Below are 18,609 nucleotides of genomic sequence, written 5' to 3'. Positions count from 1 at the left end.
GTTTTCTGTGAGGATAAGGGCAAGTCAGTAGTCTATCTTGACTATGGTTTTCTATAAAGATAATAGTACCTGGCACTTGGCTACATAATAGATGTTCAATAAACATTTTATAAATGAGAAAATAAGGGATGACCAGGGAATATAGTGACACAGGGGGTTACCTCTATGTGCGTATTTGTGTGTGTGACTCTGTGTGTGTGTGTGTATGTGTGTGTGTGTGTGTGTGTGTGTGTGGTATGTATGTGTGTGTGTGAATACACATGCATGCTCATGGGTTAAGGAAGCTACACAAAGCACATTTGAATCTAAACACCTTCAGTTTAACTGGGCATCATGGTATGGCTGCCCCAGTTCCAATCCAGGTGCCCTTGTACCTTTGAACTTGTTACTTCCATGGTCTCTCTTGTTTTACTATCCTCTAGGCTTGCTCTTGGTTTCATTGTTTGCATTTGGTTCCACCCTAGCGTTGTTCATACATACTTCTTCCTTCAACCCTGCTGCTTTGCATGGAATCTGGGGATATGGTTGGTGATAGGAGGGGGTAGGAGAGGCCCCGTGTCACACCAATCCAGAGCTGCTACATTACCTTAAATTGATTTTGCAAATGAAAGCTAAAAGCTAAGCAAAGGCGATCCATCCATTTTGCCTAAAGATGATTATAATGCTCTTTTATGGCCTCCTAAATGACAAAGCAATTTGTTACCTGCCTGCATCAACATTTGCTTATATTAGCACCCGAGATGCTTGATTTTTATTAGCCCCACGTTATCATTTTATGAAGACACAGGGGCTCAGTAAAATTAGTGTGCAAATAGAATGCCCATTTTGCATTTCCCTGTGGTCAGCAGAAACGCTGAATGCAATTGAATTGATACTGGGTCAGGGGAGACATCCATAAAGTCTGCCTTCACCAAGAGCGGCAGTAATGCCATTTATCATTTCCGGACTGCGGGGATACATGGGGTCAGTGTTAGGTACTGTTTTTTTAAGGGTTTGGTGATTTGTTTTATTGTTAAGTGAAAAAATAACAAAGATTAAGTAGCTCAATCTCCATCAGTGATAAGGAATGAAACTAAACTGTCTTGTGTCCATTGTAGATGGAAATGTAGCAGATCTTATAATTTAGCGGCTCCAAAAGGAGACAGTGAAGGGGCACTGATAGGGAGCTGGGGACTGGCTACTATCTGTGCGACTGTGGGCACATCTCTTCCTTCTGTGCATCTTAGTTCTCTCACCTATAAAACAAGATTAACATTGTCCACCTCACAAGAGCATGATGAAGATTGAGTGAGATACTGTCTACCCATAAAGAGAAGTAGGATCTATACAATATTTCATTCATTAACTTAACAAGCAGTGCATGAATATCTGCTTCATACAGGGCCTGAGGAAAGACATTAGATATATACCCACAGATAGACATCCATTCAGTAGTTTATATCCAGTCCAGGAACAGTTCAAGTGTTTATCTCCTCTCTTCTTCAGAGTGCTAGGCCTTCTCATCCCCTCTTTGAGCCTATAGGTGCTTAGCATAGACTGACCACAGGATAAGTTCTTGTGTATAAGTCTTATAATGACTCCAAACTATAGTCTTATAATGACTCCAAACTCTACTAGTCACTCGAATAGACCAAACGGTTTCAAGCCTTTAGAACAATGCTGTGTAGAATTTTCTTTTACTTTAGTCTCTGGCTATCTGTTGGAATAATGAACAGTCAAAATGATTGTCACTAGTATTCTAGAAGGAGAAAGGCTGGTAACTCTTCATTCTTTATCGATCCCAAAATCATCCTCTAACATAGAGGGGCTCCTATCATACAGTTTTTCTGTGTTCCCTTCTATATCTCTGTAGGTCACCTGCTCTGTTCTGTCCTTATGCTCATGGTTGAGTACCCTTTCCTCACTCTATCTTTTAGGAAATGTCACTCTTGTCTATACTAGCTAAACTTCATTATACTAGATAGAGCTTATTTTTTTTGGGGGGGGGCGGTCGTGGGGCCTGAACTCTGGGCCTGGGTGCTGTCCCTCAGCTCTTCAGCTCAAGGCTGGCACTCTACCACTTGAGCCATAGCGCCACTTCGGCTTTTTTCTTTTTGCTTATGTGGTGCTGAGGAATCGAACCCATGGCCTCAGGCATGCAAGGCATGCATGCGCTCTACCACTGAGCCACCTTCCCAGCCCAGAGCTTAGAATTTTATCTGGAGACATTTTACTACTTTTCTGCATATCTAATATTTTTCCATATCTATTTTTCTTAGATGCTAGATATTACAAATTATACATTGTTGGGTGTCTGTATTTTGTTGTGTTCCTTTCAATAGAGTTGGGCTTCATAGAGCAAACAGTTAATTTCCCTTTAGTTTAATTCTTTCAACACTTCTTTGAAGCCTTGTTAAAATGGGCATTTACTCTACCTCCGAATTATGGCATTTCTGAGTTGTTATCCTTCCTGAATGGTCAACAAGGACTTTTACTTTGGCAATAGGAATTCAAATAAATCCTATCCCTGTTATGACTCCTGAGAAATGTGCAGATGTGCAATGCACAGTTCCCTGGCAGTTTCCCTGACATCATGGAATGTGCTAGGTACTTTCCCATCACTGACAAAAATACCTGAGATAAACAATTTTTAAGGAGGAAAGGAATAAGAGAAACTCTAGGGCTCCTTGGCACAGACTGAAATTTTCTTAATAAAGACCCAGAAACACAACAAATCAAAGAAAAGCTGGACAAATGGGATTGCATGAAACTGCAGAGCTTCTGCATGGCAAAGGACATAGCTAGGAAATGATCAATAGAAAGCCCACAAACTGGGAGAAGATTTTCACTAGCTATACAGCAGACAAGAGCCTCATATGTAAAATATACTTAGAACTCAAAAAATTAAGTCACCCCAAAACAATTCTTCAAAGAAACAATGGCCCCATCAACAAATGGGCTAAAGACTTAAAGAGAGACTTCTCTGAAGAGGAAACAAGAATTGCCAGTAGACATATGAAGAAATACTCAACTTCTGGCATAAAAGAAATGCTAATCAAAACAACATTGAGATTCCTCCTCACCCCAGTTAGAATGGCTAAAGTTAAGAACTCTAATAACAACAGATACTTGAGGGGATGTGACCAAAAGGAAACCCTACTGCATTGTTGGTGGGAGTGTAAACTTGTTCAACCACTTTGGAAAGCAGTATGGGGGGGGGTTCCTCAAAAGACTTCACATAGAGCTACCCTATGACCCAGCAATCACACTTAAACAAGGCCATACTAAAGCTACCAGCACAACTATGTTTATCCAGCAACATTCACCATAGCTAAGATATGGAGCCAACTCAGATTCCCCTCAGTAGATGAGTGGATCAAGAAAATGTGGTGTATACAATGGAATTCTATGATTCCATCAGAAAGAAGGACACCTCCCTATTTGTTATAAAATGAAAAGACTTGGGGAAAATGATATTAAGTGAACTGGGCCAGTCCCAAAGAAATTCATGTCCCATAGTTTCCCTTATTTGCAATAATTAGTAACATATAGGATAATCTTATCAGATGAGCTGAAAAGCGTAAAAGCTAAGTACATATGTCCATATAAGATGATGCTATTGCATGAGGCCCTGGGTTCGATTCCTCAGCACCACATAAGCAGAAAAAAGCCAGAAGTAGTGCTGTGGCTCAAGTGGTAGGGCACAAGCCTTGAGCTGAAGCTAGAGTTCAGCCCCTACAACTGGCAAAAAAAAAAAAGATGATGCTAAGTGAAATGAACCCCAAGATATGGATATAAGAGGTCTGTGTTATTGTTTTAAATGTACTTTGTGATTTTTTTTAAATTTCCTTTGTATGTTATTCCCCCTATGGTATATACCCTGTTGTCACTGTACTTGATTTTGATATACACATTTGTCTAATCTGGGGAGGTGGAGGGGAATAACAAAACACTGAAACAAGGACACAGGATAACCCATTGCAACAATGATACCCACAGGACAGTATGTTGGAAACAAACTTTACAACTTCAGGTGGGGAGGAGCGGAGGAGGGAGGGAGGAGAAGGAAGGAAGGGATAGCAAGAGAACAACAAGGGAAGGGGTAACAATGATTGACAAGTCATGTACTCATTGCCTTTATAACTGTAACCCTTCTGCACAGCATCTTTACAATAAATTTTTTTTAAAGAAGGAAAGGCTTATTTAGTCTCACGGTATTGGAGGTTTCATTCCATAGTAACTTGGCATTGTTGCTTTTGGACCTTGGGGAGCACAATGTATCATGATGGGAGTATTTGATAGAGAAAAACTGCTTACCACATGGACAGCTGGAGGCAAGCCTGGATGAAAAAAGAGGAGCAGGAGTCCTCACCCTTTCAAGAGCGTGCCCCAATAACCACTGCCTTCTAATAGGCCCTACCCCCTTAAGATTCCGTGACTCCCAGCAATGCCACATGCCTGTGGTCAAGGCTGCAACATGTGGGATTTTGGGGTTACTCAACATTCAAACTACAGCATGAAGATGTACACACTAAGAGTGACTCTGCGTGTACATCTTGAAATCTAACAAAAAGTTGAGAAGAATGCTTTACAGACTTGGGCTCTGTCCTTTCTGGAATTCAGGGATTCCTTACCCATGTCACCTGCTAAATTTAAAGCTCAGTGAAGCACCCATGCTCTGCTCAGGATACTACTCTCTGTTCTATGATGGACCATCAGGCAAAATGTCAGGGTAGCTATAGGGAATACCTCACTTTCTTTCCTTTTGTCATGCTTTTTGTCCAATATTTGCATATTTTGTTCAATCGTCTAGTTGTTCAAAGATGACAGGAAATCTGGCCCTTGTGACTTTATCACTACCACTTAGGAATTTGGGTTCTAATCTCAGCTCTTGCCACCATGCATTAGCTGGCTCACTTTAAACAGATTATATAACCTCTCTGAGTCTCATTCTGTTCCTGTAGCAGGGATGTCAACTTCATACTGCTGGAGAATTATAAATATGCATATGAATAATTTTGACACAAGTGGCTGATTAAATAGCAATTGCTACTGTTACTATTATAGGAACACCTGCCTATTTTTACTATGTACTAGATATTTGCTGAGTACTATGCAATGTATAAGCTTATTTAATCATCACAACAGCCCCATAAAGTAGTTACACTCATCCTAGGTTATAGATTAGAATTCTGACACTCAGAAAGATAGACAATAGCCTATGGACACATCCAGTGGCTTTGGGATTCAACTTTACTCATATGGCTTCCTCAGATGATTGCAAACATTACATATTAATATAATATGCAAAGCAGCACCAAGAAAAGGGAATGCAGTCTTTTAATATTGAATAACTAGGAACATAATTTAATTAGTTAGTAATGGCTAGGCATTAATTATTCTAATGCAATGGTTTAAGAGATAAATGTAAAGCATCCAGCATATTCTCCATCTGCCCCTCGCCCATTTATCAAAAATAGTCTCCCTGTTTCTTGCCCTCTTTCGCAATCATGATCTCCTTCCATTTTATCTTTACAGATAATCTCCGGGAAGGGGCAGAGCAGAAGGTGGTATTTATCACAGGACGAGTCCACCCAGGGGAGACTCCTTCTTCCTTTGTATGCCAAGGTGAGTTGAGGATTTCATACAAAATACTCCCACATCCAGCTGGGGCACTGAGATGAACTCTGGGGCAGTGTAGTTACATGCAGAGTCAGTATCTTGGATGGAGATCTAATTCACCTCTTTGAAGAAGTTACTCCTGATCCCTACCAGGTTTTGTTTCAATAAATACTTATTGATTAGAAGCAGCTATAGATGAATAGATGGATGGATGGATGGATGGATGGATCGATGGATCGATGGATGGATAGATAAGAGCACAGCTGAGGCTGAATGAAATTTTCTCAGTGTGCTACCTGGAGCATGGGCTATAGTTACCTGCACTTCCTGTATTTACTTGCTCAACTGTTCTGAGTGACATGAAATCTAGCCCTATGTCAGGGTGTCTGTTAGCTGAAGGGCTGTGAAGCGTGAAAGGAAAGACATCCATTTACACATTCACTCAACAAACAACATTTAAAATACCTACCATGAGCAAGGAAGTGCACTTGACATCAGACAAGCAGAGGCAAATAATACAATCTCTCTGCTCCGGCACATTGCTCTATAATTGTATTTTAAAACTTATAATGACATATTTAATCCACATAAAATGAGTACTTATCATCTCTAGTGATCAATATAAATAGACTCAATAAATAATACAGAAATAGTAATACAGTGAATGCACAAGTACCTATCTATTTAAAAACAGGAATATTATCAAGTTCTTTTAAATTGCTTGTCCCATTTCCTACTTGCCCCCCCCCACTTGAATGTGGTGTTTGATCTTAATCTTTCTCCATGGTTTTACTGTGCATGTAAACACTCCTAGAATGTGATTCTTAAGAAAAATCATTATTTCCCATGCTTTAGGACTTTATGAAAATCCCACAGTTCTGTGTTTATTGAGACATACTTTGCCCTCAGTGTCTTTGACAGGAAGAATACTCAGTTGCTTTTGACCACTGTATTATATTCTATGTGTGTCTATAGCTCAATTTACTCACCTAGTCTTCTGATAATGGATAATAAAGTTCTTTTTTTAATGCCAGTACCATTTTATACAGGCTACCTCATATACATATTCACATTCCTTCTTAGAGTATAAAGACTAAGAGTATAACTGTTGGGTCATGAGATAAGTGCAGCTTCAACATTACCAATTATTGCCAGATTTCTGTACCAACCATCCATCTGCACACTCTGAGTTCCTACTGTCCAAACTTATGCCAATACATTCTTATTTGTACTCAGCTAGTGGGTATATTACACATGAAAATATCTGATATTATACATGTATCAAGCATTGTTCTAGATGCTTTATGTATTTTATTAATCTTATGAATTTTCTATGCCACAGAAATTAATATTGACTATATTTTTCCTATATGATAAAATTGAAATTTGGACAAACTAAGTAATTTACCTTATTTCAATTTCAAGATGACATAAGGTTGAAGGGAAATGAAAAAGCCCCTGAAAGTTTCTTAACTTGAAGGCTGCAATGTATTGTAGAAGTTTCTGGAGATCTGTAGTCAGACAACCTTGAGGTCAAGTACTGTTTGAACTACCTTCTAGCAGTGGGACTTCAGTTTCCTCAAATGTAAACTTAGGATGACAGTGCTCTCTAGGAAAGTTGGTTAGGAAGCTGGCATGAGATGAATGTAAATATATTACCCAAGCCCTGTGCCTGGCACACAGCAGGTACTCGACAGATGCCACCTCCATCCCCATGGGAATCTAAGATGAAGCAGGTAATATGCTTTGCAAACTATCCAGCACCTTGCAAATAAACATGTGTTTCACTTCCCCAGTTCCTAGGCTTCCCAAGCTGTGATTAGGCACAATTGCCTTCTTCTCTGTATCAGCTGAGGAGACTGAGGTACAGAGAGAGGAAGGGACTTGTCCCAAAGCCCAGCACCTTTTCTGAGGCAGGGCTGGGCTCCAGTTGCTCCCAGCAAGTCCTTGTAGCAACCTCTCCCAGGTCCCTCCTGGGTTCACCTACTCCTTTACTTGTAACCATCTGTTACTAAACTCGGCAGCAGATCTGTTCTCCCAGCTGATTGGATGTAACTGCTTTGTCCTTGTTTACAAAATCATAGTAGCTTTGCCATTAAGATTTGCATCTCTGGGAAGCCATATCCTCATGCTCACTTCCTCCATAGGCAGTAGGCAGAGGGCAGGGTTGCTATGCCATTTTACAGACATGTGGAGAAGTCGAGTGAATCTCCTTCTGATAACCCTGGAAAAGGATCTTTGTGTGGTGCTCATTTGAAATATTCAGTGATGTTCACATATGTACTCATTGGCAAAACCTTTCAGTACCCACTCCCTATCTTTTCAAGATGAACTCCAGAGTTCCCAATAGGGCTTCAGAGCCAGGATCTGGCTCTTGCCAGGTTCTCTAGCCTCAACCTCTTTACACATCAGGCCTATACCATCAGCCTCATAGATTAAGTGCTCACCACAGGGCCTTGGCATCTGTGGTCCCCTCTGCCTAGTAGGGCCTGAGCATACTCCTTGCCAGGTAGCAGCACCTCTCATCGCCCAAGGTTCATTGAAAGTACCTGTACTGTGGCCCATCCTGGCCCACTTTGTCCAACCCTCTGCTTTCTACTTACATTATAGGTCTAAAGATTACCACCATCAATAAAAGACTTTTATTGCCCTGAGTGGTTATGGGATTGATTTTCATTTTTTTCTCTCCCATTCAACTATGAGCTATTTAAGGTCTAGAGACTCGCTCTCCAGTGGTCATTTTCTATATCTGTAAAATAAAATTATGGTCTCCATCTTCTGGGGCTCGTGTGCACAACAAAGCCTGTGTTAGCTCTGAATTGCTAAAACTGAATTAAAAAAAATAAGCAGGTTATACAGCTAGCAAATGGAAGAGAGGAGCTTTTACCTCAGACCTGGCTAGCCTGAACATGCTCCTTGTTCTGCTTAGGGATGGGAAATGCTAGAAAGCCAAATTTGTACCTGGAAGAATGCAGAGTTCTAGCAACTCCACAACTGATGCACATTTTCCAGATGGAGATGCAGAAGCTCAAGGAAGTAAGGTATCTTCTTCTGTGCCCTACAACTCATTGATGACAGTGGCCCTGGAATCCATCTCTTCCTCTTTCCATGTCTCCTACAAGGCAGTAGATGTATTCTTCCTCGAGGTGGCATAAAATAGGCATCACTCCCCACTTTTCCACCTACACAAGATCTCTCATGGAGACAGCCACATCAAACCCCAAATGACATAGTAGGAGGTTCCCCCCCCCCCACCCAGTCAGAGCCAACCATGCCCTGGGGATGTAGGCAAGTCTGAGGCCTTGAGGGATGATGGCCAAGATTGCCCTGGTTCTGTTAGCTGGCTGAGTGACCTTGAGCAGGAAGCAGCTATGTGAGGCTGGTTCTCCCCATCTGTCTGGGACCATGGTTCTCACTGCCGAGCTGCTAATGCACCTGCTACTGGGAGTAAAGTCACATCAGTGCAGAGCCCTGAACAGGTAGCATTCACAGTGATAAAGGCTGAACTTCCTGAAGACTTGATGATGAGAGAGAAGACTCCAGGCCATTCCCTTCATGCCAAGCTCCACTAGGGCTTCTGTGAGGCCTACTTCTCTTCATGTCCAGTTCCAACGTGAGTGGACAGGGAAGCGCAGGTGTGACACCATATCTGAGGTCTGATGGTACTGCTAGGAATGGGATTCCAGGTCCTCCATTTACCTGGGGAACACCACAGAACCTCTCCGTGCCTCAGTTCCCTTTTCTCCAAAGAGAACTAATGGGCATCTTGTATCACTGTTCGTTGTAAAGAAGTTATTAAGCACTTACCCATATACTGTTTAAGGTGGTGCCTGGAATACAATGAGCATTAGGGTGTCTATAGTCAGGGAGACAACGCTAATAGCCTAAGTTGTCAGTTCTCTGCATGGCTCTTCTAAGGCTCACTGTGAGCCCATACTCAGGTTTGAGCCTCTGGTACTGTGGGTCCCACTCTGCCTCACTGCTTTTTTTTAGCTGGGCCCTCCTCAACTCATGTTGGACATTTGGCCAGAGCCAGAGCTAGACCTCAGTCTCTGGCTCCTGGCACTCACTGAACCTTCCTGGAGCAGTTGGAACACTCTCACCATAAATTCCATTTGCAGAGCACCTGGGCCTCTTCACATGTTTGTTTGTGAATTAAGGAGACCAACACTCACGGAATACCACTGAGAGCCAGGCATGCCATGCTCAGGTTGAGAGCAGAATGTAGTGGTAAGGCTGAGGTGTACAGGTAGATGGGTCTGAGTTTGAGTCCTGCCACTTCTGTCTGCTAGCTGAGGAACCCTTACGTTAACAAGTCCATTGACTCTCAGCCTGGCTCCTCACTTGCAGAATGGAGCAGCAGTAACTGCTTCCATGGAGATGAAATCTGCTGAGCTGTGCTCACATTCCTGTGTACATCCACAGGTACCCCAGGCAGTCCCAGACTCTTAGTTCTGCTTTTCAGAAATGTCAACGGGCTCACTGGACATCACCTGGCAAGTTAGTGGTGGCACAGGGGACTTGACCCTGAGACTGGGCCAAGATGCCCCCACTGCCTACACAATAGAGAGATAAAAGCCCTCCCTTTCAAGAGGTTCACTCTTCAGGATTAAATTGTGAGGGTAAGAGGAGGAGGAAGGAAATTCATGTATACACATACACGTGCACACACACACAAAACATGATCTCATAATCACCAGTGCTACCAGCCACCAGGACTAAGCAAATACAACCTAGTATATCTGTTTCCTATCAGTCAGGTTTGCCCCTTCCTGCACTTGGCTTTCCTCCTACCTTTGGTCCTCACTCAGGTAGCATCTTCTCTATCTCAGCCCCAAATAGCCTTTCATCATAAATGTGGGTATAATGGGTCCTTTCACTGTCCTGGATCACTCTTTTCTTTGAGAAATGGGCAGAACTGGGAGTGGAAGGTGAAGTCTTACACTGTGAGCCTTAAGTTCCTCAGGGCTAGACTCTCTATGATCCCCTGCGTTGAGGTCATTGGGCTGAGGACAGGGCCTGGTGACAGACAGGGGAGGGCCTGGAATAGGTGGTGTCAGCAGGAGAGATCTTGGCTGTCTTGATTCTAGCCCAGGTTCTTCCCACTCTATGATGTTACCTTGGAACAGAGAACAGAAACTACTAAGCCTTACATAGAAGTCTCTAGAGGGAAAATCATGTGGGCACATGCAAATCACTGCAAAACATATGCAGATGATCTGATTCTTTCCATCTTGCTTTAATAATAACAACAACAACAACAATGGAGCACTGCTTTGAAGCCAGTAGAACTGAATCTGAGTTACATCTAGGCTCCAGTGAGGCTCTCAGCTAGTGATATCACACCCTGACTTCGTTTCTCTGTCTGTGAAATGGAGCCAATAGCATTGCAAGTCAATCCACTAATAAAATGGCCTTCGTGGATCATTTCTCGTGTATCTATTGAGTACTTGCCATGTGTCAGGCACTGAGAGTGAGGTGGCAGAGATTGTGAACCAATTCTTGCTTTCCAGGATTTCAGGCCCTGGAGGGGAGATAGACATGATCATCACATACAAGCAGCAATCTCCCAAACTCAAAGGTTCAGGAGAGGTAATTTTCCTTATTCTTCTGAGCTCCATTTTGAGATCCCCATGGTGCCAGGGGCCAGAAACCTAATCCCAGGCATCTTGCCACAGGTTATATGATTTTTTCAGAGGTGGTAGGGGGAGGGTAGTACTGTACTAACTCCCTGGCACATGCTCCGTTCTCATGATTCTCTGGGCCTTGGTCACACCAGAGCCTTAGCAGGCTTCCACCTCATCAGTCCGTTTGCTGATGACAATCTGCTTTATATGTGCTGGCTTCTTATCTGTCTACTCCCTACCTCCACCCTAATCCAGCCTTCAAGACATCCTGTCACTGTATTCCTCCCCTCAGGTGGTAGTTAGGAGTCCTGTGTCTCCCTGGCTTCAAGCCTTGCAGTGATTCCCTCTGTCTTTCAGGTGTTTTCAGCTATCCTGCCACGTCCCTGCTCACTTCTCCCATTCATGTCTCCCACTCCTCTTCCTCCAAGGAAGAGCAACCCAGGTACCAGATACTTGGTTTGCATCAGCTCATTTAAATCCTCACAGTAACCCACAGCTAATAATTATTCTCACCGTTTGAACTGGCGAGGAAAACTGAGGAGGTAAGGCCACAACACAGTCAATGAGTCCTGAGGAGGAGAGTTTACTTTATGTCTGTACTTTTCACCTTGAAGCTATGTTCCTGCAATTGAATAGTTACCTTCTTTCCCACCACCAAGCTTCTGTATAAGAATTCCCCTGCCTGTGTACCTTCCTGGCACCTTTCATCTGGCTTGTTCATCTTCCAAGTCCCTTCTCCAGGACCCCTCCTTAACCTCTAAAGCCCTTTCTAATTTCTCATATTCTATGCAGTGTCCATCAGACCTTTGGCCAGTCAATAAGGAGATGACAGGAGCATCTTCTTCATCTTAGAATGTCCATCACTGGCCCTGCCAAGGGTGTTTGTAGACTGATTGTCGATTTCACTAACTACAGACTTGATCAAGCTTGAGTGAGTTCTGGGACTGATCCATCAATAGGCACTTATTAAGGACCTGCTGTAGGCCCAGTCCTGAAATAACAATAATGAATACCAGGTTCCATTGTGGTTGGCCTGGTGAGATTCATTCTGGCCAGCTGGAGGTTCACACTGGGCAAGAATCCCTGCCACTCAGCTTTAATTTCAAATCTTCCACCACTTTTCTTTCTTCACCTAGCCTCTCTAGTCTACAGCTTTCCCATTTCTGTTCCCCCCTCCATCTTTCTGATTAAATCTGCCCAAAGGAAAGGACCTGGTAAACTTGTTCAGCACAGAACAAGGACCCATGTCAAGGGAGCACATTTTGGCACCCAGCAGGAAGATTACTCTCCTTGCCTAACAGACCAGGATTTGGCCACTTTGGAGAAAAGGAATAAAACGAATGGAATCATTTGATGTCAGTGTCAGATGCCTCCTTAGGATTTCCTCAGCTCTTTCTCCTAATTGTAGAGAAAGTATGCCCGGAAGGTTCCTACAGCTCACCCAAAACTAGGACCTACGTGTGTGCTATGTGGAGATCTAAGTTGAGCCCAAATGTTCTTTCCCAGATGCGCAACATTCTTCCAGATTCAGTATCATCCTTCTGTCAAGATGAAAAAAATGCTCAGCGAAAGCTAGCAAGCCATGCATCCAGCTAACAATCAATCAAGGCTCAAATACAATGCCTTGATTCACTCTTCTCCCTGAGTTCCTCTGCTTCCTTGTCCCATGCAGTGCTTTCCATCCACATTCAGCCAGATATGGCATGGTCCCCACTCTTGCTTTCTCCCACTTTCTTCCTTCTACTCCTTCTTCTCCACTTACTACCTTCCTCTACTACCAAAAATAAATCAATAAGGAAAGATCTTCTGATATTCTGATCACTGGCAATGATTTATGTTGGATTTAACCTCAAGCCAACAGATGAGTCTGAAACTTCCCCTTCTCTTTTCCCTTACCCACCTCAGGGAGGGAGCTCTGGGCTGCTACAGCCTCTGGTCTGGCTTTGTTTTTTCTTTCTTTTATTAGCTGCCTAATTGGCAGCCCAATTAATCTGTTCATCTGTGAAGGAGGATGGATCGTGACAAGCTACTCCATTTCCAGAAGCCATTCTCAGAGGCAGCATGTCCAGATCCTGAGCACAGACTGGTTCCTTGATAGAGGGCCACCCCGGGAGCTGGGGTCAATTAGTAAACAGATTAAGCAATTATTAGCCCCTAACAAGGGTGCCTGGCATCATTACTCTGCCTGTTTACTGGCAAACTGCAACTTTAATATGAGGACCAACAAATAAATTAGGGCATCTGGTCCACTGTTGCATTGACTGGGAAGTAAATGCTGTCCAACTGGCTCTGGATTGCTGATGGATTCTCAGCTTGGCATAATAAAAAGCTTGAGATGTCCCTCACTGGTCACAGCAGCTTTGGAATATGTTCTGGGGTAACTGGTCATTCCAAGAGCTCAGTGCCTGCTGCTGGGCATGTGGATTGCTCTTAGTTACCCTACTAGCTTTCTTCCGCCTGTCTTTCAAGACCTGTCAGGGCACAGTTCAAATATTCCCTCTCCTCCAGGCCTTTCTTGGTCTCCCTAACAGGGAATGGGACCCCTTTGTATTTTCAGGACCTCTCCTCTCATTTTCTTGCATTACATTCTTCTCATGAACTGTTAGAGCAGCATTTTAACCATTTGTTCAGATCTCCAATGAAGAAATGGAAATGTGGAACAAAGGGGAGGGTCCAAAGCTCAGAGCTGTTGATTGTCCCACCCCCTGTGCTCTTGATAGGTGCAAGCCCCATCACCAGAGGGTACTAAAGAAGGAGTGACGTGCTGAGCTTTGGACTTCTCAGGGTGGCCCTCTGCTTTCATGGATAAGAACACAAAGCACAGCTCAAATGTCATCTTTTTCTTGGAGCCCTCCTCATCTGTCCTTTCCAGCAGGAGGTGCTTTCCCCAGCTCCTGTCTCTGGGCCTCAGGGCTGTGTCTTGAAATGTCTTTCTTCTGGGGGAGGGGAGGGAAGATATACTAGGAAGATACACTGGGAATCATCTCTTCCATAGCCACACAGCCACTGCAGCAGGCCAGTAGTCACCTGTTGAGCTCTTATTGTTTTCCAAGCTGAGAAAAATGTACTCCCTCCTTGAAACACTTTGAAGTTAATGCAGACTATTCTCTCCCTAGGGATCATTGACTTCCTTGTGAGCCAGCACCCGGTTGCCCGTGCTCTTCGAGAACACCTGGTCTTCAAGATTGCACCAATGCTCAACCCTGATGGAGTCTACCTGGGCAATTACAGGTGAGGGAGTGAGGAGAACGCTGAGAAGCAGGTGGTCACAGGATAGAAGGATGGAAGCAAGCATAAAAAGAGGATAAACTTAGAGAAAAAAATTGTTGTTCTTCACCTTGGTTCTTGAGAGTATGTCTGATGAGCCCTGGCTATTTCTGCAGAGCCACTGTTGGGGTTTCATGGACAGCTCAGGAATCAGGGATCAGGGGAACTAGTATCAGTCTTAACACCTACTTTCTATGTAAGCTCAGTGAATTCACTTTCCCTCTCTGATGATCACAGTTTCTCTTGGGTAATGGGCATAATAATAACTTCCTGGCACAGGAATATCAGAAGAAATGGTGGGAGGAATTGAGTTTTGTAGAATCTCATATGGGTTATAATGATTGCTCCTTTGTTGTGGTGTTGCTCCTTGGAGATCATTAGTGAAGGAAAGCAGCATGACCAGACCATGTGAACTGTCACTCTTTAATGTGACCATACCAGCCAACCCCATTCTGACTCATGCCTGGATATTTTCTCCTATATTGGCACCATCAGTTAACACTTAAAATTTCACTACCCAGGTGATCATTTGTAAAGAGACCATTGGAACTTTTGAGACAGATGGTGTTGTTACCCTTATTTCACAGTTGAGGCAAGTGACTTGACCAAAGTCACACAGTCAATAGGTTTTCTAATTCACAACCCATATTGTACAGCTTTAAAACTGATTGGACCATACTTTCAAGAAAACCTCCCCAGCTTTGGTATGCAAGGCTTTGCCTGACCAGGTGCTGTGTCTCACTTTTCTGCCCCACCTCCTTCTCCCCTCTTAGGACTGTTGCTACAGCTACTCCAAGCAAAGCCTATTACCCCAGACATACCTGTGGGTTACGTTACCCTTGCGCAGATGGCCCTCTGCCAACACTTGTCTTATTTCTTTTTTTCATCTAACTAACCCGTTTGGGAACTTAGGTTATGTCCCTCTTCTGGAAAGCATTCTACCAAGCCTTAAACAGAATTGGCCACTCCCTTTCCTGGGTTCCCTGATTATTGAGTGTGCTTTCCTATTACCTATAGCCCAGTAGAATTCAAGCCACCACAGAACATGGATTGAATCTCAATGGTCTTTGAATTCCTAATGTCTAACAACAGGGATCAGCATGCTTATAAGTTAACAAAAGAGATGATTTTTACTGATGAGAAAACAGGCCTGAAGATGAGAAGGTCATGGTCGGTACTCACATTAAACCAGATCTGACACACAGCAGAGCCCATTTTACACAGAGTTGGCTTATTACTTTCCAAAACCATGGAAACTGAGTCCAGAAGGGATTGCTAATGCCCCTGGGTATAAGTTAAGAAAAAAGCCCATGGGAGGCATGAAAGAAAATTTTTTACTTCCTCTCTTAATTGTCCAAAGTGATGGCTCATTAGCATTTGCAAGGTTTTTGACTTGTTGCAGGCCTGAGAACAATGCCTTCCCACCTCCCCTAGGCAGGAAGTGCTACTAGTGGTGATGGTGGGGGAATGACCATTTGATTTATGTTAATGTTTCTGTTTAATTACACCAGCAGCAGTGGTGAACGCCGAGGTCAATGCTGACATCCCACACACTTACTTATGTCATCATTTGTGGTCCAGAGAAGGACTAGCTAGAAACAGGTCTATGACCTTGGCAAAAATGACTGGCCTTCAGATGATCAGAGGAGAGGGGCTAGATGCTTTCTATGCGTCCTCAAGCTTCAGATTTTGTGATGGGGAGGAAGAGATATTTCAGGATTTTAAAATCCCCAACCCTCAGAAATAGTTTCATAGTGAAATTCAAGCTCTATGCTACTCCTACTGAGAAAATGTGATTCTTTCTCATTATGAGAGTTGGAGAAAGTCTCTAGCCACAGGCATTAATCCTGTTGCTAAAACTGTTCTGAATAGCAACAAAGAGCCCATCGATCAGGAGAATTTACTGCTACAGCTTTGGAGAGTCTGAAAAATAATAATAGAAACTCAGAATGGAGAGCTTCAAGCTGCCCTATTGGTCCCGTAGGCCAGCCTCTCCCAGAGCCACCCTGTGGTCTACAGCATTGTTTCCAGGGTTTGATGGGACTTGCCAGGGTCTTACTGTGGGTGGGGGAGAATTCAGAGTGCAAGTAAGTTTGGAAAATGTTAAGTTAAACAAACCTTTTTACAATAAGACCTTCCAGAATTTTGAATATAAGCACCTCAAGTCTCAAAAGAGAAATATAGTGCTCAGTGTTTCTCAAAGGTTAGTGTCATGATCCACACAGTCTACTATTCATATTAGGTTTATAGAACAGATTTTGAGAAGTGCCACTCTAAGAAGTCTGCTTGCTGACCCAATAATGGCCTTTTGAGCTCCTACACATATTTTATTTAATATTATTTCACTACAAATCTAGAGGACATGCCCACTGCCAGGGCTGGACATGCCAAAAACTGAAAGTACAAGGCCCAAAGCAACAATCAGAGAGAGACTCTGCGCTCCTAAATACTGCCTTTGCTTTACAGTTAAGGTTTCTCAGTTTACAGATAATAAAATCCACTTTTAGGAGGAAAGGTGGAAGGAATGAAGAAAAAAAACAAGGAGGGAAGGAAAAAGGGAGAGAGGAAGAGAAGGAAAAAAGGAAGGAATTAAGGAATAGTAAGTTTCTCATAATTCTAAGGCAGTAAATGAATCCAGACCTCACATGAACTGATCAGATCTCTGGATACAGGCCAGAACGCAGACAGCCATGTCTCTACTTTCCTCTCATGCGCTCTGACTTTTATTCTCTTGATATCTCCCTCTGGATGCTCAGTCCCTCAGAACAGGTCAAGAATCTGTCTCAGGTTTGTGCCCTGTGAGGAGAGAGGGCAGGAATGCAGTTCTGTCTGAGTGAGGCCCTGCTCCTCCCTGTTGTCCTCCAGTCCCACAGCCAGTGCTATGCATGCCAAGCACTGAAAGTCTGAGAAGTCAAGCCTGCCCCAAGGAGCCTCATGGGCTTAGAGGGGCAGTGTACTGGCTGGGTCCATGGGCTATGGAGATAGTGGCTATGAACAGGGGATGTCAAGTTCTGCTCTCCTACCTCCTATATGACATTGTGATCAATGGCATGGCCTCACAAGACTCTTCTCATCTGCAAGTGAGGATGCTAAAGAATTGTAAGGTTTTTGGAGATAATGAATTTAAAGCACAATGTTAGATATATTGTAAGTTCCAAATATAAATGCATATTTCCTCCTTTCTCTTTTCCTACTTTTTCCACATTAGAGAAGCATGCAATTACAAAAATATGAGACTCTATCTGAAAAATCAAATGAAGATCAAAAAGTACAGGGGCATGGTTCAAGTGGTAGAACACTTGAGCCTAGTTTAAATAACAATGACAATAATAATAACATGAAGCATGTAATCCAATTTAGGAAAAAATATAGAGAGATTTCAGCTAAGCTTGTATTTAATAATATAATATGTAGGATATGGCCTTAATAGTTAAATAGAGAAGATGTACTCCAGCATTTAATAGTAATATATGTATATTCTACCATGACAGAAAATGCACCTTATGTAAGTATAGCAGCTTTTATTAACTAGACCACTGTGTATGGTACTAGGCTGTGGCTATACTAAGAGTATATAAAACCTATAACTAAAGTTTACAGCAACAATATATAGCAGCTGTATTATACCCTACAGTAGCCATCTATCACAATTGTATTAGATGATATGCCAGTACTTACACTATTTTTTGCTATAGAGACACAGGGAAACAATGCATTCTATTTTTTTCTATACTCTGATCATACTCACCTTTTCCTACTTTGGGGCTTAGATCTAATGCTAATCTACAGAAAGTTTTCCCCAGCACCTATGATGTAAAGTTGGCTTCTCCTATACTCCTTCATAGTACTTGGCATTGCCCTTTTGTGGTCCTTGGACTGTTTAGAATCATTTGAATATGTGTGACAGTTTGTTTAATTTTTTTCCTCTACTTTTATAATGTTAGCTCCTTAGTCGTGGTTTTGCCTTATTCTCTACATTCTCAGCACCTGACACATAATGGGCCTTTGATATGTATTTTTTTCTGAATGAATAAGTGAAGTAAATAGCAAGCTTTGGTGATTGTGCATGTCGCAAAGCTATATTCCCCAGAGAAGGGTACATATCAGCCTTCAA

General features: G+C 42.8%; 1 protein-coding gene across 1 annotated transcript in view; it reads left to right on the top strand.

The window, feature by feature from the left end:
- The window catches only part of Agbl4 (ATP/GTP binding protein-like 4), a 977,755-nt gene that overhangs the window by 852,458 nt on the left and 106,688 nt on the right, over nucleotides 1-18,609 (top strand). Inside the window, exons 6-8 of the mRNA XM_013016801.1 lie at nucleotides 5,518-5,607; nucleotides 14,345-14,459; nucleotides 16,480-16,582. Coding sequence (XP_012872255.1) covers nucleotides 5,518-5,607; nucleotides 14,345-14,459; nucleotides 16,480-16,582 — 308 coding nt within the window. The remainder of the gene's footprint in view (nucleotides 1-5,517; nucleotides 5,608-14,344; nucleotides 14,460-16,479; nucleotides 16,583-18,609) is intronic.

Source organism: Dipodomys ordii, unplaced genomic scaffold, assembly GCF_000151885.1.
Source record: "Dipodomys ordii isolate 6190 unplaced genomic scaffold, Dord_2.0 Scaffold33, whole genome shotgun sequence".
Classification (NCBI taxonomy): domain Eukaryota; kingdom Metazoa; phylum Chordata; class Mammalia; order Rodentia; family Heteromyidae; genus Dipodomys; species Dipodomys ordii.
The sequence above is the reverse complement of the archived record's forward strand: the minus strand, read 5'-3'. Positions and strand labels throughout refer to the sequence as shown.